Raw genomic sequence first — 27,982 nt, 5'->3', positions numbered from 1 at the left:
GCAAAAGTGAAAGCAAAAAAAAATCAGAATGGTGATCTGTATCAGTGTTTCAAGACATTTCACAGCAACATATAACATAAAAGAAAAAAAATGCCAACAAGAAAAAAAGCAAAACAACCACCGAAAAACAAAAAACGCCTCTTGAAATATTACATTTAAAGCATTTCTGTCGAAATCTTCATTTCTTCCTATATTGTTCAGCTTGTTTTAATTTCAATATAAAAGAATGAAAGAGTGCTACATTTTTTTTTTTTTTTTTCAAAATTAGTTTGTCTTGTTTATTTGTTTGTGAGGTTGTTGGGTTTTTTGTTTGTTTGTTTGTTTTTCATGGGATCATGTATAAGAAATTGTATACTGAAAAATTCAGTGTTTTATCAATGTTCATTCAACCGAGCAATGAACAATAAGTGAAACAATCTGTGATGGTGAAAGATGTTCCACATGACGTGCAATGCAACTTGAGCAAGTGAAGTGCTGTTACCACTCATGTACCGAATGGTACATATATATATAATCAGTGTCATTTACCCAGTTCAGATATATTGCATGCACTGTGCACAAGACATTTTTTTAAACTGAAAAATAAAATATAATGAAGATCAAACAAACAGTTTCAGTTTCAGTAGCTCAAGGAGGCGTTACCGCGTTCGGACAAATCCATACACGCTACACCACATCTGCCAAGCAGATGCCTGACCAGCAGCGAAACCCAACGCGCTTAGTCAGGCCTCGAGAAAAAAAAAGTAAATAAATAATAGATAAATACATAAAAAAGAACTAATAATAATAATAATATGTATAAGGTGCAAAAACTTGATGAAGTCAACTATAAGTGTACCAAAAAAATAAATAAATAAACAAACAAACAGAAAATAAACAAATAAACAGAAGCAAAAAAAAAACCAGAAAGACGCTTTCATTAACGTCATCATACCACAATCCTTTTTATTCTCTGCTGCTCAGTCTGAACACAGAACATTTGATGACTGACAAAGGTACAGCAATACTCATCATTCAAGCACAGCCAGAAATAAATATAATAAGATAACTGTCACTAAAAAAAAATTAAAAAACTAGACACTGATTCTGACAGGTGTACAGCAAAACCAAAAAAAAAACCAAAAAAAACAAAAACAAAAAAAATTTACATTCAAAACGAAGTAAATTACCGAAAGTGATTTCGATTTCAGTTATGAAAAATGCTTTTCAAATGGCTATAATGAAAGATAGAAAAACGAACTAAAAGAAAAGGACAAACCACCTATCATTGTAACTTTGCCAAGGAAAACAAGTACAGTTTTGTTTTATTTTTTTAAATTATATTTGCACAGTGTTTAACCCATTCATCCCAAGGGTGTGTGCAGCCTCGACAGATTTTCTTGCCATAATGATGCAGACAAATTTAGAAAATATACAGAAATCAACTGATTTTCCTCCAAAATCGACACATTGTAGACAACAGCCAGAAATACTGTAAAAGTCAGTTCCCTTGGCTTGCTGTTGACGCAATAAATTGTAAGAATGCAAACACAACTTCAATACAAAACAAATTTGACGCCAGAGCAATGCCCAGGTGCAGGGTTGAATGAGTTAATAAACTAAATCAGAGTCTTCAAACCTGACAAGATAAAGTCAAATATAGGGTAACAAATCAATAATCATCCCAACCGCTTTCCTGACCTGTCAACACATCTATCACCACCCGCATTTCGTGCCAACCACCTTCACCTGCACTAGATTTTACCCTTGAAAGGATACAGCACAGAGACTGGGTTTTTATGAAAATCAGAATGTATAGGTTGAATGTCTTGTTTAATGAGAAGGCTTGGGAACTGTTGGGTCTTTTCCTATATTTGAGTACACACTTTTATGTACAGGTATGACTCGTATCTACAGATCTGGACCAGAAGAAATCTTAAATACCCTATCAGAAGATGATGTGTGTGTGTGACGTGAAATTATTCAGAATTCCTTTCTTCTGTCAGAAATTCACCAGAGAGTCAGAATGAAGGCTGTAGAAGGCAGATGAGGGTTGCGAGGGGGTGGGGGTGGGGGGGGGGGTCCATGTGGAGGGCCAAACAAAATTTTACTGAACAGAGAATCAGTTAGTGACAAGGAAGAATCTTGGGTGGAAAGATCTTACCTCTGCTGGGTAGTCAGGATAAGCATCTTCGGCGGCCGGTTGAAGCTCGTTTAAGTAGTGCGCATCATCGGCAGCCTTCATGGCACTGTCTTGTCTGAAAAGGCAGGTGTTGTAAATGGTCACTTGTGGCTTGCGTCAAGCAGGCATGCATGGCCTTACTTTGATCGTGAGTCAGTGAATGAGAGAGAGAATGTGTGTGTGTGTGTGTGTGTGTGTGTGTGTGTGTGTGTGTGTGTGTGTGTGTGTGTGTGTGTGTGTGTGTGTGTGTGTGTGTGTGTGTGTGTGTGTGTGTGTGTGTGTGTGTGTGTGTGTGTGTGTGTGTGTGTGTGTGTGTGTGTCACTGTGGGCAAGGCTGTGGAAAAAGAATTGATCTAATGCATGAATCTATCATGACCATCTTTCTGTCACCTTCATACAATCTTACAAATCCACTGAACGAAAACATAATGAAACACAAACAAATGAACAAAATCTTATGACATGAAATTCTGCACATTGAAACACACACACACACACACACACACACACACACACACACACACACACACACCAAACACATGGAGGATACCAATGTTCACACTCACGACTGAGACTAAATCTAAGGATAAATGGAAACATGCATGAAAACACATGTCCACACGTGTATTTATAAACACAGACACATTTCCTGTGCGTGTGTGTGTGTCTATATAATACTAACATACACATGAAAAGAGGAAAGGAGACGGGAAGTATGGAAAGCAACAAAGATACAAGTCTTGAAAAAAAAAATTTTTTAGTTCTTTTGTTTTGTTTTGTTTCCAAAAAAACATACAGAGGCCATTTAAAACTACAGAGACAGAAACTGAATGAGAGAGGCAAGAGACAGAGAGGGAGAGAGAGAGCATGAGAGAGGACTCAATAAAAAGGGGGGCGGGGGGGGGGGGGGGGGAGCTCACAATATCTTCATCAGCAGTGCTTTGTTCTGATTGGCCAGGCGGAAGCTCATGAGCTTGCTCTTGGCGTAGGGGTCCTCCTTGGGCTTGGCAGGCTTCCTGATGGGCGGCAGTACAGGGTACCCATCTGGCCCAATGCTGCCCAGCTTGTTCTTCAACCTTGGGGTGGCCTCCGTCTCCCCGTTCATTTTCCCGTTGGCTTCGGGCAGTCCCGAGGCTGGGTAGCCGTTTGTTGCCATGCTGTGTGCGAACCACATAAAAAAGGAAGGTAGTTAAATCATTCAACAGCAAAGTAACACACTTTCAATGGGATGTTTATGAATAAAGTCACATATATAGATAATTTGTTGTGGAACACCTTTTCAGAACAATCAAAGATATATTACAGTTTGGTGATTTTGTTCACTCTGTGTGTGGTAGAGAGTGGGGGGACAAGGAGGTAGGGGTGTGGGGACTGAGAGGGTTGAGAAGAGTTGTTTTTGTTTTTAAACAAGTGTCAATTTTCCTTTCCCTGTCTACATTATGAAATACATATTTTATCAACATACATGTGTGTGTGTGTGTGTGTGTGTGTGTCTGCCTACCTGTCTGTCTGTCTGTCTGTCTCTGTGTCAGCGTGTGTGTTTGTGTACGCATGTATCAAATCTACAGTAGCTGGAGCCCATATGTAAAATCTTTCATTTGATCTTAGTTCACTGTTGTGCAGACTGGACAATCAAAATGAACATCAAATCATGTGTGCATTCTTCTTAATATTAATAATATAGAAAATCATTACCAAACTTTAGTCACACACACACATACACACAAATTTTCATGACTAAAAAAAAAAAATAATAATAATAATAAAAAGGGGGGAGCTCCATTTCTGAATTTGATTTTGAGAGATGACTGTACATGTAGGTTTTCATAACAATATGATGAACAAAATTAGAAAACAAATCATTCCCAGCACTCATTCCTGTGATATTCTTATGACATAATCAATCATCATATTTGATTACTGCAACTCTCTTTTGGCCGGCCTTCCCAAATACCTGTTAGACAGACTCCAAAGAATTCAGAATAACGCTGCCAGACTCATTTGCAGAGCTTCTAAATTTGACCATGTTTCTCCTCTCCTTCAGTCTCTCCACTGGTTGCCTGTTTCTGATCGAATAGACTATAAGCTATCCACTCTGACCTTTTCTGCAGTCAACGGATCTGGCCCCAAATATCTTTCTGAACTCATCCATATCTATACCCCGTCTCGCCAGCTCCGTTCTTCCTCTGATACTCGACTTCTCAGGATACCTCACGTCAGAAGTAAGACCTATGGACACAGATCGTTTTCTTTTCAATCGCCAAAGACGTGGAACAAGCTCCCTGATAACCTCCGTCATTCTGATTCCCTCGCATCTTTTAAATCTCGTCTCAAAACTCACCTTTTCCCTCAGCAATAAGTTCAGTTGTGGCAGGTCCACAACTACATGCATGTATATGAATGTGTATTGTATGAATGTGTATATTGCATAGTACTTTGAAGAATATCTTGAATCAACAGATGGTATCATGTGGCCATTTCTCATTGTTATGTATATAACAGTATATTCAATGCTGATATAAGTCATTAATTGGCATTTTTACTTCTTATACTACCTAATATTCAGTCATATTTTAGTACTTCTTTGATAACTAGTTGTTTTTTACACACACATCAATGACTTCACAGGATCAACATAACAAAGCTTGAGCTATTATGGGCCCTGGCTTTTATTTTTTATGTTCCTCAAATAATTGTTTGAGAAACCAAACTGTGGCACACATGATCCTCCCCAGTTGTCATTTTGAATAAGAACTGTACATATCGATTATCGGTAACGTTTCAATGTGTATATTGAATCCTTATCATTATCAAAAATTCAAAGTGCCTTTATTTCATGGTACGGTGGAAAGCCAAACACGGGCCCATTGTTGCATATATATATATATATATATATATATATATATATATATACTGCAGTGCAACGCCATGTTTTGGGGCACTGTTTTTCTTCGTCTGATTCTAAGTTCTTCACGCCAAGTCCGAAAAAACAGCCACATTACCTGGCGTACAAGTGTGTCCGGTAAAATCCTTGCTTCCCGCTTGATCTCTTTTCTAGTTCTTTGTGGACAACGAGCAAGAGTGAAATTGTCACATATTTCTTACAAAAGAACTGCCACCTTACAGGTAACTAGTGCCCTGTTGCAGAGGTAACGGCACCTTCCTCCAAAATGACTGCCGCTTGGAACGATTATTTTCATTGGGCGATTCCGTTACATCGACCAATCGTATTGTGCGATAGAGGTGTGTTGTGTATTCCAGCGTAGCAACCACAAGCCAAGTCCGCAACAACAAGCGGTATGGCGGTATTTTGATTTCAAAACCCTCCCAAGGGCGAATATTGGTTCATTTTGCGTAAGTTTTCATTCCATACGTAACCGTTTTTGAAGCTTTGCGTACCATCCTTCGTTTGAAGATCAGATAATGTCCTGTTTTAAAGATAACATATTGTACACGATTGAAATGCAAAAACCTTTTGCGCATTCACTGATTCCTTTCAATCAGTTGGTCAAAGCGACGTTTTAGACAGCCTGCATCAAAATGAGTCCACATGGACACACACATCTGCATCATGCACAGCATGACTGACAAGCGATGGTGTATCACAGGGCCTAAATCTGATTTTTAATCAACTACATATATCCGCAAATCATCTTTCAGCATTAGAGTTGCTAAAGGTTGGGATGCACTGTTAAATGTAGCGAAATCAGCTAGAAATATTTAGCAGTTCCAAACTCTTCTTGACAGTGATTCTAGATCCGTAGTGCAGAAATATGACTTTGGTGAATAACGATTTAGGCAAATTAGCATGCAAATGCAAACCCTAAAACCAAACTACTGTACCAAGAAGGGGCGTGGAAAGGCCGAAAGGTTTAATGCTTAACCCCAAATACTGCACCTGTACCTGTACAACTTGAGGCTGTGTTTGATCGTTATATGGACAGGCCGAACCTGTGGTCATCTCCCAACTAATCTGATGCCAGTGAAACAAATGATCAGTATCAGTAGCTCAAGGAGGCGTCACTACGTTCGGTCAAATCCATATACGCTACACCACATCTGCCACTGAAGCAGATGCCTGACCAGCAGCGTAACCCAAAGCGCTTAGTCAAATGAATAAATTGCTAATTGAAATTTCAGGATACTAGGGGACATCATTTCAGAATGTGAGCTTCATATAAAAGTGGTTGGATAGTGTTTGCAAATGATAAACAGTTAGTGTTGTTTTGTCAGTATTTGTCACTTTTTTTTTTTTAACATGTCAGTCTGATTGTGGGTTTTGGGACTGTCTCATTCTCATTGTAGCTATAAACCATGTTCAGATCAACAATGGGAATCCCAACATGTATTATCATGAACCTAGATTGAGTGTGACAGTTACACCAACACAACTTTAACTGCTAAATTTGTACTTTTAAAAAAAGGAGCTCAGATACTGATATTATTTCTTTGATAAAAAAAATGTGGTTGAAAATTAGAAGCCATGACAAGGTATAAAACATATCCATTCATTCATAAGTATGCATAATCAACAGAAAATGATATATGCATTATAGGCTAAACACACAAATGGAAGATGAAGTCAACCACCTGACACCTATGGATGCTCCTGAGCAGCCAGGAGAGGCCCCAGCAGCAACTGGAAGCAAGGAGTCACTCGTCCCAGGATCAGAGACTGCCCACCCCCCCTCACCCAGTGATCTGGAGAGCCCTGTCATCAAAGAGATTGCCACTGCCACAGGTTGGCTGCTAGGGTTTCGTTTTGCTGGAGAGAGAGACGCACACACACACACACACACACACACACACACACACACGAATGTATATGTGTGCATGTACACTCTGTCGTACACTGTCTGTCTGTCTCTGTCTCTCTCTCTGTCTCTCTCTCTCTCTCTCTCTCTCTCTGTCTCTCACTTCCTTTCTCATACTCATAAACACACTTAACTGCTCATTCACACTCACTCTCACATACACACTAACATGGTTACATTAGATGTTTGTGAACACACACTGTCTGTCCCTTTCTCTATCTATGGTTTATACACACACTCACACTCACTCACACACACACACACACACACACACACACACACACACACACACACACACACACACACAAACAAACAAACAAAACACACACACACACACACACACACACATTCTTAAAGGCCTTTATTATATTCCATTCCAGCATATAATTTTCTGTTTGCAGTTAAACATGAAAAACACAGTGGAGAATTGCTGAAAACAAAAAGATTCACATATAAGCTGAAAGAATGCACAAAAAATCAGAATGAATTCATTCCAGTAGCCATAAAGAACTACTTGATTTTATCAGTCAGAGATTTTTTTTTTTTTTTTTTTTTTTTAAATAAACAAAAAAGTTCAGCTGTGTCTGTGTATGTAAGCATGTTTGCAACCATGCGTGCTTGTGCTTGTCAGCATTACTCTTACGTATGTGTGTGCATGGTGTGTGAGATCATGGTTTCTCTTATTTACTTTCATATTCACGTGATTCAATAACCAACATTACTTTGCAATCCATGTGTAAACAAATGTGCTGGTTTTGATTATTTTGTACAGGACTGCTGTGAATATGTGTTTCACAGATGTTCCAAACAACAGAAGTCGCATCACATTGCTCTTCTTCTTCTTTGTTCATGGGCTGCGACTCCCACGTTCACTCATATACATAAGTGGGCTTTTTTTTTTCTTTCCTTTTTTTTTTCTTTTTTTTAATTTTGCAAAGACATGTATACAATACAGAGAACAGTATGAAACAAACAATATAAAACAAACAGTAGCATCCATTAGAGAGAGAAAGACAAGACAAAACAAAACAAAAACAAACAAAAAACCCAGCATCAACAACAACAACATCAAATACAGAAAAAAAATTTTTTTAAATGTCCAATCATTCAATAGACCAGTTGCAACATAGCAACAGCATCAGTTATGTCAACTATTACAGTAATGGCATCAAGGATGAGCCGAAAGTGAGTGGTAGCATTATGATATCATAATAAGGAGCAACGAGTAAACCACTTTTACATTATTGGAAAAGAAAGCTTGTAGTTAATCACATTGTAAAGACAACAACAACAATAAAAAAAAAAATTTAAATAAATAAATGATAAATATAAAAAAATAAATAATGACCTGCAAGTACAAAGTAAGGACTATTATACAGAATGATAACTATGGAACATACAAAATTGAAGTGGGCTTTTACTAGTATGACTGTATTTGCCCCCACCATGAAAGCAGTCATACTACATTGTCAGGGGGAAGGAGTTGGAGTGGGTGCATGCTGGGTATGTTCTTGTTTCCACAACCCAACAAACGTTGACATGGACAACAAGATCTTTAATGTTCCTGTCTGGTCTTCTGCATGTGTATATACACATGAAGGGCAGTGGCGGGTTGGGGGTGGGGGCGTGGGGGGGTTCAGGCACTAGCAGGTGTGCACATCTGTTCACCTGGGAGAGCAGAAGGACGGGCACAATAGCCGAGTGGTTAAAGCGTTGGACTGTCAATCTGAGGGTCCCGGGTTCGAATCACGGTGACGGCGCCTGGTGGGTGAAGGGTGGAGATTTTTACGATCTCCCAGGTCAACATATGTGCAGACCTGCTAGTGCCTGAACCTCCGTGTGTATATATGCAAGCAGAAGATCAAATACGCACGTTAAAGATCCTGTAATCCATGTCAACGTTTGGTGGGTTATGGAAACAAGAACATACCCAGCATGCACACCCCCGAAAACGGATTATGGCTCCATACATGGTGGGGTAAAAAACGGTCATACATGTAAAAGCCCACTCATGTGCATACGAGTGAACGTGGGAGTTGCAGCCCACGAACGCAGAAGAAGAAGAGGGAGAGCAGAAAAATCTCCACCCTTTACCCACCAGGTGCCGTGACTGGGATTCGAACCCAGGACCCTCAGATTGAAAGTCCACTTGGCTGTTGTGCATGTGGCACCCTGTTTGTGATGATCACTGTTGCAGTGAAGGTCATCCTGATGCCTGCTGTGGAAGTGGTCACAATGGCTTTCGCACTGAGTCATCCTCTGCGGCAGATGAAGAGTCGGTTCGCCTCCAAGTTCAGATTTTCTACGGATTTCTTACTGCTCTTGTATGAAGGTGAGAGAGATGTATTGTTCTGTTGTTCTTAGTTTCAGTTTCAGTAGCTCAAGAAGGAGGCTGGAATCGATATCATGGGACTTCCCTGAAAAGTGCAGTGAGTTTGGTTGGTTGTTAGTGTGTTGTGTGGTGCCAGTGTCAGCTTTTTTTTTTTTTTTTTTTTTTTTTTTTTTTGTACATATACTTTTCTCTCCTTCTCCCTTTTTACATCGATAATCAGTTTCAGTTTCAGTTTCAGTAGCTCAAGGAGGCGTCACTGCGTTCAGACAAATCCATATACGCTACACCACATCTGCCAAGCAGATGTTCTTAGTGTTTCCCAAACAAATTCAGAATTTCTACGGATCTTACTGATCTTGTATAAAGGTTAGAAAAATATATAGGTCTGTTGTCATAAGCGTGTTATGTTTGAATCGGTCATTTTATTTGTCAGTTCATTTTAATCTGTTTTATTCATTTATCTATTTTATTTATCAATACATTCATTTTATCTTATCAACATATCCAGTTCGTTTCATACAGTTCTGTTGTTCTCAGCATGTCGTATTTGAATTATTCATTTTATGTATCGATTCATTCTTTTTTTTTTTCTTTTTTTTATTCATGTATCTGTTTAATCTTATTACCTATTTATTTATTTCATTTTATTGTATCCTATTCTGTTTTTGTTTTGTTTTTTATTACTGATAATTGAATGGATGAATGAACTTGATTTATTATATTGTATTTGTATTTTTTTTTTATCACAACAGATTTCTCTGTGTGAAATTCGGGTTGCTCTCCCCAGGGAGAGCGCGTCGCTATACTACAGCGCCACCCATTTTTTTGTATTTTTTCCTGCGTGCAGTTTTATTTGTTTTTTTTTCCTATCGAAGTGGATTTTTCTACAGAATTTTGCCTGGAACAAACCCTTTTGTTGCCGTGGGTTCTTGTACGTGCGCTAAGTGCATGCTGCACACGGGACCTCAGTTTATTGTCTCATCCGAAAGGTGGATGCGTAGTAACCTCTAGGCCAACACTCCACAGGGAGCGTTAAGAATTCTCCATGAGTATCTTTCTGAACTCATCCATATCTATACCCCATCTCACCAGCTCCGTTCTTCCTCTGATACTCGACTTCTCAGGATACCTCACGTCAGAAGTAAGACCTATGGACACAGATCATTTTCTTTTCAATCGCCAAAGACGTGGAACAAGCTCCCTGATAACCTCCGTCATTCTGATTCCCTCGCATCTTTTAAATCTCGTCTCAAAACTCACCTTTTCCCTCAGCAATAAGTTCAATTGTGGCAGGTCCACTTCCTTTTCGTTAGGTGTGCTTGACTATGTGTGTATACATATGTATGTGTACATAACTACATGCATGTATATGAATGTGTATTGTGTGTGCGTGTGTTTATGTAAGTTTGTGCCTGCCTATGTGTGCGTATGTGTTAGGGTAGCTGTTAGATACACATGTATGTTAAAATGTATGTGTGCAGTGTGTGCGTGTGTGTGTGTATGTGTGTGTGTGGTCACATTTTGGTGTGTGTATGTAACATAGATATAATGTTTTATGTTAACAAAAGCGTTTTTGTAAAGCACATAGAGCAGATTTCTGGATAGTGTGCTATATAAGAATCCATTATTATTATTATTATGCTTCATTCTTTCTTTCTTTGATTGGCAGGCAAGGAGGTGGCGGACACAAGCACCCTGGCAGACCTGGGCGTGGGCCCAAACAGCACGGTACAGCTGGAGATGCACTCCTCTGACCCCGCCTCCCACCCCATCGGTCTGTACAGGGCGCCGCAGGAGCAGCAGATGCCGGATGTCATCACCGTGCGCGTGGATTCAGGTAGCTTTGGTTGTGATTGAAAAAAAATGACGATAGTTAAAAACAATGCCTCTCCTCCCAATCCACCCCCATCATTTCAAAACCCCAACTACACTTACTTTCCTCTCACTCCCTTTCCACCTAAACATCCACACAAATAGGCATGCAGCCACTAGGTATCTCTCTCTCTCTCTCTCTCTCTCTCTATATATATATATATATATATAGATAGATAGATAGATAGATAGATAGAAATATCATTATATAGGTAGAGAAATAGAGAGATAGATAGATATTATGATATTCCCATACCAACACCAGATACTTATCAAAGATAGATATTTTGATATACCCATATTAACTCCATGCAGTTTATAAATCAATAAAAGAGCAGGACATGAAAGGCTATAGAATTTATTTTCTATGTTTGGTGATGATGATAATTATGCTCTGGGTGCACCTTTAGTTTTGGGAGTGCCTGACAGTGCTGAACCCACGACAACAAAAGAATTTCTGTAGAAAAAAATCCACTTTGACAGCAAAACACATTACACTTGCAAACAGAAAAAAAAAGGAGGGGGTGGTGCAGGAGGGGGGTGGGGGGGCAGGGGGAGGGGGTTGCTGTGCTGAGGTGACACACATTCTTGTGGAGAGCAGCCCTGAATTTCACCCAGAGAGACATGTTGTGACAGTTTCTCAGCTTCTCACTTCATTAGACAATACATTTACAACACACCACATCTGCTAGGGAGAAGCCTGACAGCAGCATAACCCAACACACAAGTGAGGTCTTAACTCACTCAGTACGGCCAGTCCTCTCTTCTCCTCTACACAGACATTTCGGATGTCCAGTGGGTGTCTTAATGACCCAACCTTTAGCTTCCGTCGTCAGAACTGTGGTATTCTTTGTCAACATTCACCTCTTCAGTATAAGAGCGTTCCGCTTGCAATATTTTGATGATGGTAATTGGGATGAAACGCTGTTAACGTCGTCTCTTTCGCCGTTCGTATGGAGAGAGTTAAGTGCATGTAAACATTGCATGCCTATCACTGTGGATTTCTTCTACAGATGTTTTTTTTTTTTTTGGCCAGAGAACAATACTTTTGTTGCCAAGGGTTCTTTTTCAGTGCACCCAAGTGCATGCTGCCCGTGGGACCTCAGTTTATCGTCTCGTCCAAATGACTAGACGCTCAGCTTGATTTTGGAGTCAAACTTGAGAGAAAAGGTGAGAGCGGCCCGGGAATCAAACCCAGGCCCTCACAAACACTGTACTGGCAGACAAGCATTTGAACCGTTCTGCCACCTGCCTTCCTTTGTTCCTTATAATGATAATAATAATGGTATTTATATAGCACTGAATTTTGTGCTGAGACAAATCAAAACGCTTCCGCACCAGTCATTCACACGCATGCATAAATCTAAAACTGGAGAAACTGAAGACAAGGAAGAGGCAGGGAAGGGAGGCTTTTTTGGGAAGAGATGGGTTTTAAGGCCAGACTTGAAAGAGCTGAGTGTGGAGACTTGATGAAGCGAAAGAGGAAGTTCATTCCAATTGCAAGGTCCAGAGACAGAGAAAGAACGGCGGCCAACAGTCGAGAGTTTGAATCTGGGTATCTGTTCCTTCCTTCCTTTGTGACAAAGAGTAAGCAGTGTAAAGCAGAAGCTGTTCTGTGGGGGGTGATGACCTGTGCCGTTTTGATTTGCCAGAGGACGGCAAGCAGAACCAGGTGGTGGTGGAGATAGAGCGAAGGCCCTACAGGAAGCCTTACCTGGGTGGCTTCCAGAACAAGCTGACCGGGGTGAGGTTCTACAACGCCGGCATCCAGACAGACTGGATACCCACCAGCAGACTGGGACCGGACAACGCTTCCTGTCGCGATTCTCAGACTGCGGAGCAGCGCCATTTAAGGCAGCAGACGTTCACTGACACCTCCACCCAGATGACAGGTGAGCTTGTCTGACAGCTTTCAGTCTCAAAAGGGGTTTAGTGTGGGGTCTGTTTGTGAGAAAGTGTGTGTGTTGTGTGTGTTATGTGTGTGTCTAGTGTGTGTGTGTTTGTGTGTGCTGTAGTACATGTGTGTAACTTGGTAGTAGTTGTTAATTGCACATCATTTTACTGAAATATATATCCAGGAAAAATAGAGGAGACTAAATGAGATCATCAAAGCTTGGGTACATGTGCACACATGCTGTGTGTGCGTGTGTGTCTCTGTGTGTGTGTATGTGTGTGTGCGTGTCTGTGTGTGTGTGTGTGTGTGTGTGTGTGTGTGTGTGCTTGTATGTATGTCTGTATAATGTGTGTTTTGTTGTTCTGCCATATTGATTCACAAATCAGGTAACATACCAGCATTAAAGTTTTCTGTGGAACGTGTTTACCTTGACATCTATTATAACTTTATCTTTTACTGTCTGTCTTCTTCTTGCCTCAAACATAAATCACTCTGTTCTGGATACAGATTTGAAAGGCTTATTCTTTAGTTTACAGACTGCAGGATATTCTAGTTAAGAAACTAGTGCTTCAGTCCAAACTGACAGATTTGAAAGGCTTATTCTTTAGTTTACAAACTGCAGGATATTCTGGTTAAGAAACTAGTGCTTCAATCCAAACCAACAGATTTCTTCTTCTTCTTCTTCTTCTGCGTTCATAGGCTTCAACTCCCACGTTCACTCGTATATACGAGAGTGGGCTTTTACGTGTATGACCGTTTTTACCCCGCCATGTAGGCAGCCATACTCCGTTTTCGGGGGTGTGCATGCTGGGTATGTTCTTGTTTCCATAACCCACCGAACGCTGACATGGATTACAGGATCTTTAACGTGCGTATTTGATCTTATGCTTGCGTATACACACGAAGGGGGTTCAGGCACTGGCAGGTCTGCACATATGTTCACCTGGGAGATCGGAAAAATCTCCACCCTTTACCCACCAGGCGCCGTCACCGTGATTCGAACCTGGGACCCTCAGATTGAAAGTCCAACGCTTTAACCATTCGGCTATGGCGCCCTTCACCAACAGATTTGAAAGGATTGTTCTTTAGTTTACAAACTGCAGGATATTCAGGATAAGAAACTAGTGCTTCAATCCAAACTGACAGATTTGAAAGGCTTATTCTTTAGTTTACAAACTACAGGATATTCTAGTTAAGAAACGAATGCTTCAATCCAAACTGACAGATTTGAAAGGCTTATTCTTTAGTTTACAAACTGCAGGATATTCAGGATAAGAAACTAGTGCTTCAATCCAAACCAATAGATTTGAAAGGATTGTTCTTTAGTTTACTTAATACCAGGCAGAAGTAACAGGTGATAAAAAAGACGAGGTGGAATGTGTTTCATTAAGGAGTCGGTGTCTATGTTTCCAACCTGGAGGACAAACTTTTGGATCCTGGGAAATACACCTTGGCTGAAGATCACCTCAACTTTATTTTGCAGAAAGTAAGAAGGTTTTGTAAAAGGAGGAGTGGTGATGGAGAGATTAAGAATTTAGACATTTGAAGAATAACCAATATGATAGGATTTAGTTTTACGTTTTGTATATTATATTATATGTCTGTGCATGGCATAATTATGTGCTTGTTTTGGGGTTTTTTTTATAGATAAAAGAAGGAAAATGACAACTTTTACCAACGGGCGCAATAGCCGAGTGGTTAAAGTGTTGGACTGTCAATCTGAGGGTCCCGGGTTCGAATCACGGTGACGGCGCCTGGTGGGTAAAGGGTGGAGATTTTTACGATCTCTCAGGTCAACATATGTGCAGACCTGCTAGTGCCTGAACCCCCTTCGTGTGTATATTCAAGCAGAAGATCAAATATGCACGTTAAAGATCCTGTAATCCATGTCAGCGTTCGGTGGGTTATGGAAACAAAAACATACCCAGCATGCACACCCCTGAAAACGGAGTATGGCTGCCTACATGGTGGGGTAAAAACGGTCATACATGTAGAAGCCCACTCGTGTGCATACGAGTGAACGCAGAAGAAAGACAACTTTTACCTGCTAAAACTTTAAAACCTTTTAGAGGGTGTTATATCATTGATTTCTATAGCTGTGAGATTTTCCAGGTAAACAGTTATTCATTAACTCATTCCACTCTATGCCTAAGCACTGCTTGGGTGCCAGTGTGTGTATGTTCTTGCCTACGCCTGAGCAGTGCTCAGGCATCGAATCCCAAATCCTCAGACTGATTAAACAGCCTCTCAGCAAATGGTAAACAATTAAGGAACTTTGGATACAGATTTTGATGGACTTCTCAGCAACTTTCAGATGAAGTTTGGGCACATTTTGAGCTTTTTCAGGAACTTCCTTTTGTTGTTGTTGTTGTTGTTGCTGCTGCTGCTGCTGCTGCTGCTGCTGCATGTTTGGTTTTATGATACCCGCAAGGAATTTTGTGTTTCACTACTTGTAAAATATTAAACAAACTGTTTTGAGATATGTCCAAGTGAAATGCTTGTCGTAGACATTGACGGGTAAGGCAGTATGTGTGTGATTTACTACACAAAGTGTCATTATTTCGTATAGATTTTAAACCAGCCAAGAATTACTGGAAGAGGGTTGCACTGGGCTGTCGTCAGTCCCCAAATAAAAAGGGTTGGTTAAAATTGTTTTTATGTCTGACTGTTGTGTTTGCAGATCATCATACTCCAGAAGAATTACCGGCGCTGGCTGGCCGTGAAGAAAGTGGAGCGACTGAAGGAAGCCAAGAGGAAGAGACTGGAGTGGGAGGAGCAAGAGAGGCAGCGCAAACAGAAGGAGAGAGACGAACGCTTGTGGTTGGAGTTTGAGAGAAAGATGCATCCCAAGACCAAAAAGGACTTTGATCTGTTGTACGCTGCGCTGGAAAGTGAGTGTGTTTGGTTGTTTGATTGCCGCTTGGGCTGCCGTTCGTTTGTTCGTTTCATTCATTGGTTCGTTCGTTTGACTTTGATGTTTTGTACGCTGTTCTGGAAGGTAGGAATGTCTGGTTGTTGGGGATGCATTCTTTTGTTCATCTTGTTTGTTCGTTCATTCTTTTGTCTGCTGCTCTGGAAAGTGTGCGTGTTTGGTTGGTTGTTGTTTCTTGGGCTGCGTTCGTTTGTTTGTTTGTTTCATCCGTTCGTTTGACTTTGATGTTCATTCATTTGACTTTGACGTTTTGTACGCTGCTCTGGAAAGTAGGAGTGTTTGGTTGTTTGCTGCTGTCATTGGGGCTTCATTCGTTCATTTGTTCTTTCAGTATATGCATGCATATGCAAGCATTGTTACTCTTGGTGAAAGAAAGGTGCACAATTCCAAGCCATTTAAGGTGGTTGTATATTTTTGTTACGTTTTATCTTTGCCATTTTTTTTCTTTAAAAAGAAATATTTCTTTACACTTACCTTTATTTAAACGCGTTAAAAGGTGTTGTATTGACAACTCACGTATGCATGCAGGTTTATATGTATGCATTCATATACACCCATCACTCCACCTCCCCACCCCTCCACCCACCACCCCCTGCACACCAGCCCAACCACCCTGCATCTGATCTCTTTTCTTCCATCATCCACCATACTGTAACCCCCCCTACACCCACACCCGCCTCCACCCCTCCAGTGCCCCCCACCTCCCTACACACCTCCTTCAATCCTGACGATGTGACCATCAGAGTGACCTCTGTGTGATGACAATGTGACCATTCAGAGTGGCGTCTGGAGGAAATAGAGCACATCAATCAGACCCTGAGCGGTGCTGAACGGAAAGCTGCCCTCTACATGTTGCTGGAGCGGGAGACCGATCTGCTGGCCGCCATCGACCGGCACAAGCTGGAGAGTGGTGCTGAGGAGCTGCTTCACAGCATCCAGAAATTCTTGAACAGGGTCAGGAGGGGTGTGTGTGTGTGTGTGCATGCATGCATATGTGTGTGTGTGTGTGTGTGTGCGAGCTTGCATGTATGTGCGTGTGTGTGATATGTTGTTACTTATATTTTTGTGTTATACACCATACCGTATTATTGTTTTTTGGGGTCTTACTTTTTGCTGTGACTGTAAAGCGTCTTGAGCATTGGAAGGCGCCATATATACAATTTTCCATTATTATTATTATCGCTACTATTATTTTGTCATGATTGGCAGTGTCAGCATGACTGCTCGCTGCCGTGGTTCCTATAACTGAGAGACCTACATCTGTGTGTTTCTTTTTTTGTTGTTTAGCTTGTTCTTTCTGTAGGCATCAGCCCCGCCCACACCCCCACCTCCAAATTTCCATCATCATTATCACTATTATTTTGTCTTCATTGGCAGAGTCAGTGCAACTGCTTGCTGCATGGTTCCTGTAACTGAGAGACCTATATCTAGTGTCTTTCTATTTTTTTTCTTCCTTTTTTTTCTGTAGCCATCAGCCCCCTTCCCCCCACCCACCCCCCAAAATTTCCATTATCAATATCACTATTTTCTAGTCTTAATCGACAGTGTCAACGTAACTGCTTGATGCCATGGTTCCTATAACTGAGAGACCTACGTCTGTGTGTTTTTTTTATTTGTTTGGGTTTTTTTTCTGTAGGCATCGACCCTCCCCCACCCCCACCCCCAAAAAATCCATTGTTATTAATACTATTGTTTTGTCTTAATTTGCAGTGTCATTGTAACTGCTTGCTACTGCGGCTTCTATATTACTGAGAGACCTACATCTGTGCGTTTCTTTTTTTTAGTTTTTGTTGTTGTTGTTGTTGTTCTCTCTGAAGACATCAGCCCCCAAGAAGTGGCGAGGTTTCGACAACAAGCCCACCATGATGGTCACCCCCTATACTCTGAGGGCCAAGGAGCTGCGCGACATCTACAACACACTCAACATGAAGTACCTCAGCCAGGACGAGCGTCTGGACATTCTGCTCACTCTCAAGTTCACCGTCTCGGTAGGTGCTTCATTGTGCCTTTCAGCTTCTCTTATTGTTTGTTCGGTTTTTTCTGAACTACAGACACACAAAAAACGTTACACTGCTGTATCAGAGCAAGATCTCACATGTTCATTCTGCCACAATGCTATAGAAACAGAACTGCATTTTCTTTTCCACTGCACAGAATTGAATGACTTACGACAGAAGTATATTCCTAAAAAATACACGCTTTATCCATCGATGACTATGTTTCAGCATTTGATGCAAGACAAGCATTGCCTCCATGACATTGGAAGATACATTTATTATGCAAACCGACGTCGTTAATGCTTTTTTTTTTCTTTTTTATTTATATATATATATATATATAGTCTACTATAACAAAGGTTCACTCTGACATTGTCCGCACGATCTGTTGTAACGGGTCATATGGCCTATACAATAAAATTCTTGCGTTCTTGCGTTCTAATTATTTGTTGCACTTTCTTCTTCTTTTTCTTCTTTGACTTTGTGCATGGGCTGCGACTCATTTTCACGGGTGGGCTTTCACATGTATGACCATTTTTAACCCCACCATGTCGGCAGTCATACTCCCACCTCTTCTTCTTCTGCGTTCGTGGGCTGCAACTCCCACATTCACTCGTATGCACACGAGTGGGCTTTTACGTGTATGACCGTTTTTGTTTTTTTTTACCCCGCCATGTAGGCAGCCATACTCCGTTTTCGGGGGTGTGCATGTTGGGTATGTTCTTGTTTCCATAACCCACCGAACGCTGACATGGATTACAGGATCTTTAACGTGCGTATTTGATCTTCTGCTTGCATATACACACGAAGGGGGTTCAGGCACTAGCAGGTCTGCACATATGTTGACCTGGGAGATCGTAAAAATCTCCACCCTTTACCCACCAGGCGCCGCCACCGTGATTCGAACCCAGGACCCTCAGATTGACAGTCCAACGCTTTAACCACTCGGCTATTGCACCTGTCAAATACTCCCACCAAACACTGACATGGATAAGGGGATCTTTAACGCACGTATTTTATATTCTGCATGCGTACGCACACAAAGGGAGTTGAGGCACTAGCAGGTCTGCGCACATGTTGACCAGGGAGATCAGAATAATCTCCACCCTTTACCCACCAGGCGCCCTGACCCGGATTTGAACCCGGGACCCTCAGATTGAAAGTCCATCACTTTAACTCACTCAGCACGGCCAGTCCTCTCTTCTCCTCTATACAGACCCCTCGGATGTCCAGTGGGTGTCTGAATGACCCAACCTTTAGTTTCCGTCGTCAGAATTGTGGTATTCTTTGTCAACATTCACCTCTTCAGTACAAGAGCCTTCCGCTTGCAATATTTTGATGATGATAATTGGGATGAAACGCTGTTAACGTCGTCCCTTTCGCCGTTCGTATGGAGAGAGTTAACCACACAGCTGTTTCGACTCGTCATTTGGTGCCTTTTGACTGCATTTGTTTTTCTTTCTGTGCCTCCTTTATGAATATGTCTTTCTGTCTGTCCTCTATTGTGTGTCCATACACCTTCCTGCGTGCCTGCCTCTCAAACTGGTTGTTTTAGACTATTTCTCACCAACAACAGTAATCCCATTTTCCCCACGTGTGTGTTTACTTGTGTGTGCATGCGTGTGTGTGTGTGTGTGTGTGTGTGCGGATGGGGGCTGTATGTATGCTTGAACTTATGTTTAATAGATTATGTATGCTTTTGTGTGTGTGTTTGTTTGTATGTGTGTGTAGTTTGCTAGTCACATTTTAGTGTGTATTGGTAACATTGTTTTAATGTGTTGAATATAAAACCATGTGTCTTGTAAAGCACTCGGAGCTGATTTCTGGATAGTGAGCTATATAAGTATCCTTTTTGTTTACTAATTAGAAAAAAAAAAAATCATGTCATTATGCCTGTGCCTTAAAGATTTTGTATTGTGTGGTGTAGACATTATTTCAAGGTCACTTTGTTATGTTATTTGTTTTCTTGTTGTTTGTTTGTTGTTGTTTTCCAGAGGAGTGTGTGTGTGGGGGGGGGGGGGGGGGGTGGGGGGGGGGTTCCCTGTGAAAATGCAATTTCAGACTGATACTGATGACGGAATAACATGGTTGGGGTGAAAACTAAAGTGTGATTTTCAAACTGATACTGATGACACAACAACACACTGCATGGTTGGGGCAAAATGTGAAGTGTGTTTTAAAACCAACACTGATGACAGATCAACATAACTACACTGACACACTGCATGGTTGGGGTGAAAACTGAAGTGTGATTCCAAACTGATACTGGCGACACAGGAACATGACTGCACGCTGACACAGGACATTGTGGAGCTGATCGACCGTGAAGTGGACCTGGTGATACGGAACGTGAAGGACGACCACCTCTTTGGCCTGCGCAAACGTATCTCCACCCTCTTCCTGCAGTACATCAAGACTCCTGCTTTCAATCCTGAGGCTGCCAACTTCATCAGGGTCAGTAGCTGGAGGAGGATAGGGTAATGGGGGGAGGGATTCTTCTTCTTCTTCTTCGTTCGTGGGCTGCAACTCCCTTGTTCACTCAAATGTACACGAGTAAGCTTTTATATGTATGACCATTTTTACCCCACCATGTAGGCAGCCATACTCCTGTTTTCAGGGGGGTGCTGGAGAGGGATGAGAGCTGTCATCCACTGATTTCATTGTTGTTCTGTGGTGATGATGATGGACATGATCAGTGCACCATTATACAAACCAGGTACCAGTAATGCAAGCAAGACATTGGATATATAGTAAGGCACACGAGCTATCGTGACTAACCTTGGTGTAGTAAAGGTATTTATTTAGTCGATGGGTGCTGTGTTCTTATGGATTCTCACCGAGTTTCCTAAGTTTGATCCCCAGTTTGGGTGCGTCTGAAGAGTTATAGGTGGAGATTTTTTTTTTACATCTGCCAGGTCAACATTTGTGCAGATCTGCTTGTGCCTGAACCCTTTTCCTGCGTATTCAAATGCTGAAGGTCAAATTTGTACGTAAAAGATCCTGTAGTCCATGTCAGCATTCGGTGGGTTATGGAAACAAGAACATATCCAGCATGCAACCCCCCCAAAACCGGAGTATGGCTGCCTACATGGCAGGGTAAAAACAGTTATACACATAAAAGCTGGCATGCACACCAACAAAAACGGAGTATGGCTCCCATTTGGCACTCATCATTTATTTCCTGTGTCATTCATTCAGGTTTCAGTCTGCATACGCACACACTCTCACACAGACATGTAACATTTAACGTGCATGTATTTCATTTATTTACCCCAATAAGTAGACAGCCATACTCCATTTTACGGGTATATATGTTGGGTATGTTCTTGTTTCCATAAAACCCACCGACTACTGACATGGATGACAGGATCTTTAACATGCGTATTTTATCTTCTGCGTGTGTGTATACACATGAAGGGGGCTCAGGCACTAGCAGCTCTCCACATATGTTGACCTGGGAGATTTGAAAAATCTCCACCCTTTAAAAAGACCAGGCGCAACAGGGGTTGAACTCGGGGGTGGGGGGACTAGGTGAATAGATCCTTGAAAAAATCTCCCCCCCTTCACAGAACAGGTGTGACGGGGATGATCAAACTCCGGGAAAACTCAACGATTAAGATTCTGATTTGTTATTGTGTGTCATGGTGCAGGTACCTCAAGACCCGTCCAAGCTGCGGAAGAACATCCACTTCTGCCCATCCTGCAACAAGTACCTGCCGACAGAGGAGTTCCACCTGTCCACCAACTCCCGCTCCTGTGGCAGCTGCCGGAGGTGTCAGAGGCTGGACAACATCGCCCGCCCACGCCTGGACCTCAGCCACTTCCGCAGGATGCTCAAGTCCCTGCGGATGTCCGAGGAGGCCAAAAGTGATGGCTCCCAGATCGCTTTCATCATGCAGGTGAAGCAAGGGTGGATGAAGGAATCTGGTTTTGAGTGGTACAGAGACTACCATTTCTGGACCACATTGTTGTTGTTGTCAGAGGGACACGTAAATTCTTCCAGTCTTTTTTGCGAATCATGACAGCTCTCAGATTGCATTCATCATGCAGGTGCGGAAAGGTAGGATGGGTGAAGTAATCTTTGTTTTTGTTGTTGTTACATGGACACATAGTTTCTTTCAGTCTTTTTTTTTTTTTTTTTTTTTTTCATTCTTGTGTGTCAGGAAAGCAAAGACAGAAAAATCTTTTCCGCAGATTGAAGTTACCTGAGATTGCTTTCATCATCATGCAGGTGAATAGATGTGCTGTTAACAAAATGGATGCATATATCCTACTCTGTTTCTTTTTTTTTTTTTTTTTTCATACATTAGAGTATGATGGGACCTTTAACCTTTGACTTAGTTTAAGGGGTTTTTGTTTGTTTTTTTCTGTTTTTTTTTTGTTTGTTTGTTTTTTTGTTTGTTTTTTTAAGAAGCCAAGATAGCATGTTCTGACCACATGTCAATGAACTTCAGGAACAAAAAAGTTATTTATAGAGTCAAAACAATGAACACTTATTCATAGCTTTTTTTTTTCTAATAGAGCTCAAAGAGCTTTACATGTATAAAAAAAAAAAATCATAACTTTAGATAACAAAATAGTAAAATAAATCAGCTTACACAAACTTTTTTTTTTTTAAATCATTAATTGTATATCAAAACAAAAAAAGGTTGCATGCATGAACTCTCTCTCTCTCTCACACACACACACAACACACACACAGTATGGTCCCAATCCGCCCATAGCAAACTCAACTCTGGGTAGAAGCCAGATGAGCTGAAAAAAACAACTAAAAACCCTCCTCTAATAAGGATTGAATCCGAGTCTTCCCTTTTTTTTTTTTTTTTTTTTGTTGTCTTTTTGTTTTTGTTTTTAATGCAAAAATTACAAAAACATTCGACAAACAATTAACATTAACGATAAGCAATAGCAGGGAGAAAATAATCAAAAGAAAATAACCAAAAAAAAACCCCCATCAACACTAAAAACTCTGTGTAACAGACTAGTCATCAGACACTGGTTCCAGTATGGAATAGATGTACATGTATATTAGTACAGAGCACCACACTTTTCTGTAAACTAGAAAAACTCCATAGACAGACCAGATCATATTTCAAACACAATTGGAGAGAAAGAGAGAAGAAAAAAACAACAAAGAAAACCCTAAATGTGACGGAGATGTGATAAATTTTGATTTCATTTTCTCTCTTTTTTATTATCATATTCATTTTTGCCACACAGACAGTCATTTTTAAGCTTTGAATTGTTTTTATTTTATTTTAGATACAAAAAGAAAAATTAAAAAAAAGCTAGGTGTTGTATCATTATTGTATTGTATTATTCTTTTTTTGTCACAATAGATTTCTGTGTGTGAAATTCAGACTGCTCTCCTAGGGAGAGCGCGTCTCTACACTGAGAGGGCCACCTTTTTTTTTTTCTTCTTTTTTTTTTTCCTGCCTGCAGTTTTTTATTTGTTTTCCTATCGAAGTGGATTTTTCTACAGAATTTTGCCAGGGACAACCTTTTTGTTGCTGTGGGTTCTTTTACGTGACCTCAATTTATCGTCTCATCTGAATGACTAGCTCCCAGACCACCACTCAAGGTCTAGTGGAGGCGGAGAGAATACTGGCGACTGTGCTGGGATTCAAACCAGTGCCCGCTCAGATTCTCTCGCTTCCTAGGCAGACACGTCACCTATAGGCCATCACTCAGATTCTCCGGCTTCCTATGCAGACGTGTTACCTCTAGGCCACCACCCCACTGTTGTTGCAGGAGAAAGACATCCGCTACCTGGTGGAGTACATCTGGGCCATGCAGAGCGTCCTGAGTGCCTGGAAGGACCCGCACGACCTGGTGCTTATCCGCTGGGACAGTAAGGTCCACTGGTCCCCCTGGAACTGCATCGTCCTCACTAGTGAGGAGGCAGAGTCGCATGCAAAAGTCGATGACCTGCATCAGGTGAGACGTTTGTTTGTTTGCTGCTGTGTCTTTTGGGGTCCGGGTTTTTGTTGTTGTATTTTAAGTTTTTAGCCTACGTGTTTGTCTACACACAATGTGAGCCTGTGTATTAGCTAATAACTCTGTGTTTAGGTTGTTTACGTGTTTGTGTGTGTGAATGTGTGTGTGTGTGTGTGAGTGGTAAACTCTGACAAATTCATTTTCTCTGGAAATACTTTCAGCCTGTAGTTGCCAGATCTGGTTTGAATAAAGGAGAGAAGAAAAAAAAAATCAGTTCTTTCCATATGTTCTAATGCACTATTGGAATGGGCACAAAATAAACTGTAGTAAAAAAGCCAAAAATGTTTCCACAGTGATGTTACTTTTACATTTTGATTTCTTTTTCACAGAAACTTAGCACTCTCACATGACAAGGTCATATGAAGACCACCATCTCTGTAATTGTTACCCCCTGGTTACAGTTGTGATCAAGACCACCCATTTTTGTTGTTACCACATGGTTACAAAGACCATTTCTGTTGTTATGAAATGGTTATCATCTTAATCAAGACCACCATTTCTGTTGTTGTTACCACATGGTTACAGTGGTTACCAAGACCATTTCTGTTGTCACAAAATGGTTACAGTCCTTATCAAGATCACCATTTCTGTTGTTGTTACCACATGGTTACAGTTGTTCAACATTCGGCCTATATCAGAGATATACAGTTGGGCCACACAGCAAAGTGAGAGGTGTATGATGAATGGTTTCTCCACTGCAGTAGGAAATCATTCACAGCTTACGTCTTTTGTGAAGGACTATGACTCTCAAAACTTGGAGGCAAGACTGCACTGACTCTTGTTGTTGTACCTTTGCTGGGGTGGAGGAGGGGGTGGGGGGCTAGTCAGCCTTTAGGGACCATCCCCAATGCCAGCTGTCCTGAAGCCTTCTCAGCAGAGAGTGGGGATGTAACTTGGGAAAGGCACTCTCCACTAGAATAAAATAGAAATTCTAGTTCAGATAGTCGGGACAGCAGTTAGTATTCTTATTTTTATTCTTGTTGCTTATAGTCCAGCTGACCGTACAGGGCCGTATCAGGACTGTCAAACCATACAAATGCTTTACCATGTCAACACAAAACTGTCACATCTACAGAAAAACACTAAAACAAACCCACAAAACACAGTTCATGACACAGTATCCCAGCCATTTAACTCCTTATGGCAAATAAGACTAGGCCGTGCTAAGGACGCCAGCCATTCCGCTTAATTTATCAACCCCAGATTACAAAAAATCGTAAAAAAGGAAAAAATAATACTTAAAAGCCAAACAAAAAATACATAAAAAAGGCCACATAGGCAAATAACACTGCAGAATGGTCAGCTAGTGCCCATCCCAGTGTTTACATCTCACTACCTAATCACCAGAAAGAAAAAACAGCACAGATAGTACATCATAGACTGCAGAAAAGAGAAAAAAGTGTCAAGGCTTGCTTGAAAAAAGAAAGGGGAATGGACTGCGAAGGCAGAAAAAAGAGACAACAGAGAAGGAAGAAAAAAAAAGAGAGGGATAGAAAAGAGGAAATTTATAGCACAGAATTTCCAGAAGGCGGGGATGCTATTTATACTGATAGACCCCCAGCATCCCCACAGGGGTGGGACAGCAGTTGCCTCCTCTGCTGCGGAGTTCTGATAGTCATAGTTGGACGTGACTGACTATCATACATACAATCTTTATCAAGACAATCCCCACCTCCACACACACACACACACTCACACACACACACACACACATATTCCCATCTCCACCTTTCCTGTGCAGGTGTACGATGAGGCTTTCCACAACAGGCTGCACCAGAAGCACGTGATGGGCTACAAATACTTCTGCCAGCTGCCCGGCATCCTGCGAAAGATCACAGCAGCCGCCATCATGCCGTCCTCCACTGAGAAGTCCAAGTACCTGCCCCCCAACATGGTCAACAAAGTCACCCAGACACCAGAAGTCTTTTGAACCCCCCACCCACACACACACCCACACCCACATCCACACCCCCACCACCAACACCCAAAAAATAAAATAAATAGAAACTGCATGAAATGATCCCCACCCCCGCCCCCTAAATAGAAAACTGAAAGCAGTTATCAATGGGGAAAAAAACCCAACTGACTGATCATGCACCACAGGTTCATTCATCATGTTGAGATAAGTTGAAGGGGAGGAGGAAAAAAAAGCTGAAGAGGAGAGAGAGAGAGGAGAGACAGAAAGAGAGAGAGGAGAGATAGGGAGAGAAAGACAGATAGAGAGAGGGAGAGAGAGACAGAAAGAGAGAAGGGGAAATTAAATTAATAGACGCACAAAACAAAGATGAATAGACATGAAATACTAGCACATACTGAAGCATGATTAGGAAAAAAAACAACAACACACACACGCGTGCACGCACAAATAACAAAACAAAGATGAATAGACATGAAATACCAACACATCCAGAAGCATGATTAGGAAAAAAAATAACACACACACACACACACACACACACACACACACTATCTCTCTCTCTCTCTCTCTCTCTCTCTCTCTCTCTCTCTCACACACATACACACACACACACAGGGGAAAACATCAAAGAATAAAAAGACTCATTTAAAAATTTTGAAAAAAGAACAGAGATAAAAACAAAAACAATATATAAAAAAATCAACAAAATTTAATTGTAGAAAAAGGACAAACAAAACAACTACAAAAAAAGTAGCAAAGAAAACAATAAAAACAGAAAAGATGCATAAAAAATAAATGAACAGTAAATGAAATCATAATTAACACAAATAAAAAAAAAAAAAAAAACTATTGTACATCTGACACTTACAAATTATACACAAGAATAATTGAGCTATGAAACAGAGAAAAAAATCAAAATGAACATTTACAAAAAGACATTTTGAGAGCATGCTGAGGGTAAGTGTGTCAAATGTGTAGAAATAGTATTTTTAACCAGAATTGTGTGTGTGTGTGTGACTGAGTGAACAGATTCACCTACCTAGAACCATAGTTTACAGCTTTTAATGAATTCATTTCCATCTGTGATTGTAATACTTTGCCATGAAAAGCAAAATTTTAATGGGATCTGTATTTTAAAAAAATAAATAAATAATTTTTTTTAAAAATTCCCTGTGGACTGCTGATTCTGACACTGCGACCGACAAACCTGGGTGTGGGTGTGTATGGGGGGTGGGGGGTGGGGTCAGAATGAATGGTATGGAAGTAATGGCATTGAAACTGTGCAGATCATGGGGCAGCAAAAAAACAACAATAAAAAAAGCCAGTAAAACAATTCACCCCCACCCCTCCCCAACCACCCCCACCCCTCCCCAACCGCCCCCACCCCCAAAAAATCTGTTTGAAAAGAGGATGAAAGTGCAATATCCAACTGATCTGGAATACCTTTGCACATTCAGTGACCAGACAGTTTTCAGTGGTCATCCTAAACCTTAACCACTACCACACTTAACAACACCCAACTGATATGAGCGTTTGGATTTTTGTTATTCATCAGTATCATTCTGAAGTAAAATGTTGCCTGTATATCACTGATAATATTGGTATTGACGGTCTTTTTTTTTTTTTTAATGTTAATAATTTGACTTATAGAGTTGTTCTTTTTTTTTTGTTCTTTTTTTTTTTGATTAAGCACTAGTGTAGGCACAATGGTGACTGTTTACATAATCAACTAATTTTTTATTTATTAGTTTTAATTAATAGATTGTTATCTCTCTTTTTTGTTTTTATATCATATACATATCCTTTTTCCTGTAAAAACAAAAAAAATTAATTAAAAAATTTGGCCAGTTTGCTTTAAATATGAATGCTCAACATAAAAAAAGACCCCTAAAGAAGAGAAGGAAAGAAAAGAAAAGAAAGAAAAAGAAAAGTTGTGCATGTATTTGATATTGTGCACAACACAATTATACCAAGTTACCATATACAAGGTTGGTGCTATTGACTGTTTTGGTGCTGACTGTGTTTAATGTATTGTTATTTGAACTGGAAATAAAAACGGACCACT

The 27,982-nt window shown here is 40.8% G+C and overlaps 2 protein-coding genes across 2 annotated transcripts in view; one reads left to right on the top strand and one right to left on the bottom strand.

The window, feature by feature from the left end:
• LOC143299351 (dynein axonemal heavy chain 12-like) overlaps window positions 1–5,298 on the bottom strand; it is a 127,156-nt gene extending 121,858 nt beyond the window's left edge. Inside the window, exons 1-3 of the mRNA XM_076612485.1 lie at window positions 5,164–5,298; window positions 3,082–3,318; window positions 2,144–2,237 (exon numbers count right to left, since the gene is read on the bottom strand). Coding sequence (XP_076468600.1) covers window positions 2,144–2,237; window positions 3,082–3,317 — 330 coding nt within the window. The 5' untranslated portion in view covers window position 3,318; window positions 5,164–5,298. The remainder of the gene's footprint in view (window positions 1–2,143; window positions 2,238–3,081; window positions 3,319–5,163) is intronic.
• A 144-nt stretch (window positions 5,299–5,442) lies between these two features.
• Window positions 5,443–27,982, top strand: LOC143299662 (IQ motif and ubiquitin-like domain-containing protein). Its single transcript, XM_076612981.1, has 13 exons — window positions 5,443–5,515; window positions 6,718–6,902; window positions 9,173–9,307; window positions 10,977–11,144; window positions 12,832–13,071; window positions 14,465–14,559; window positions 15,754–15,964; window positions 16,784–16,959; window positions 17,823–17,993; window positions 20,280–20,456; window positions 21,653–21,901; window positions 23,754–23,939; window positions 25,741–27,982. The coding sequence occupies exons 2-13, from the start codon at window positions 6,731–6,733 to the stop codon at window positions 25,927–25,929; spliced, it is 2,169 nt and encodes a 722-aa protein (XP_076469096.1). The 5' UTR covers window positions 5,443–5,515; window positions 6,718–6,730; the 3' UTR covers window positions 25,930–27,982.

Source organism: Babylonia areolata, chromosome 25, assembly GCF_041734735.1.
Source record: "Babylonia areolata isolate BAREFJ2019XMU chromosome 25, ASM4173473v1, whole genome shotgun sequence".
In the NCBI taxonomy this organism is placed as follows: Eukaryota; Metazoa; Mollusca; class Gastropoda; order Neogastropoda; family Buccinidae; genus Babylonia; species Babylonia areolata.
The sequence above is the reverse complement of the archived record's forward strand: the minus strand, read 5'-3'. Positions and strand labels throughout refer to the sequence as shown.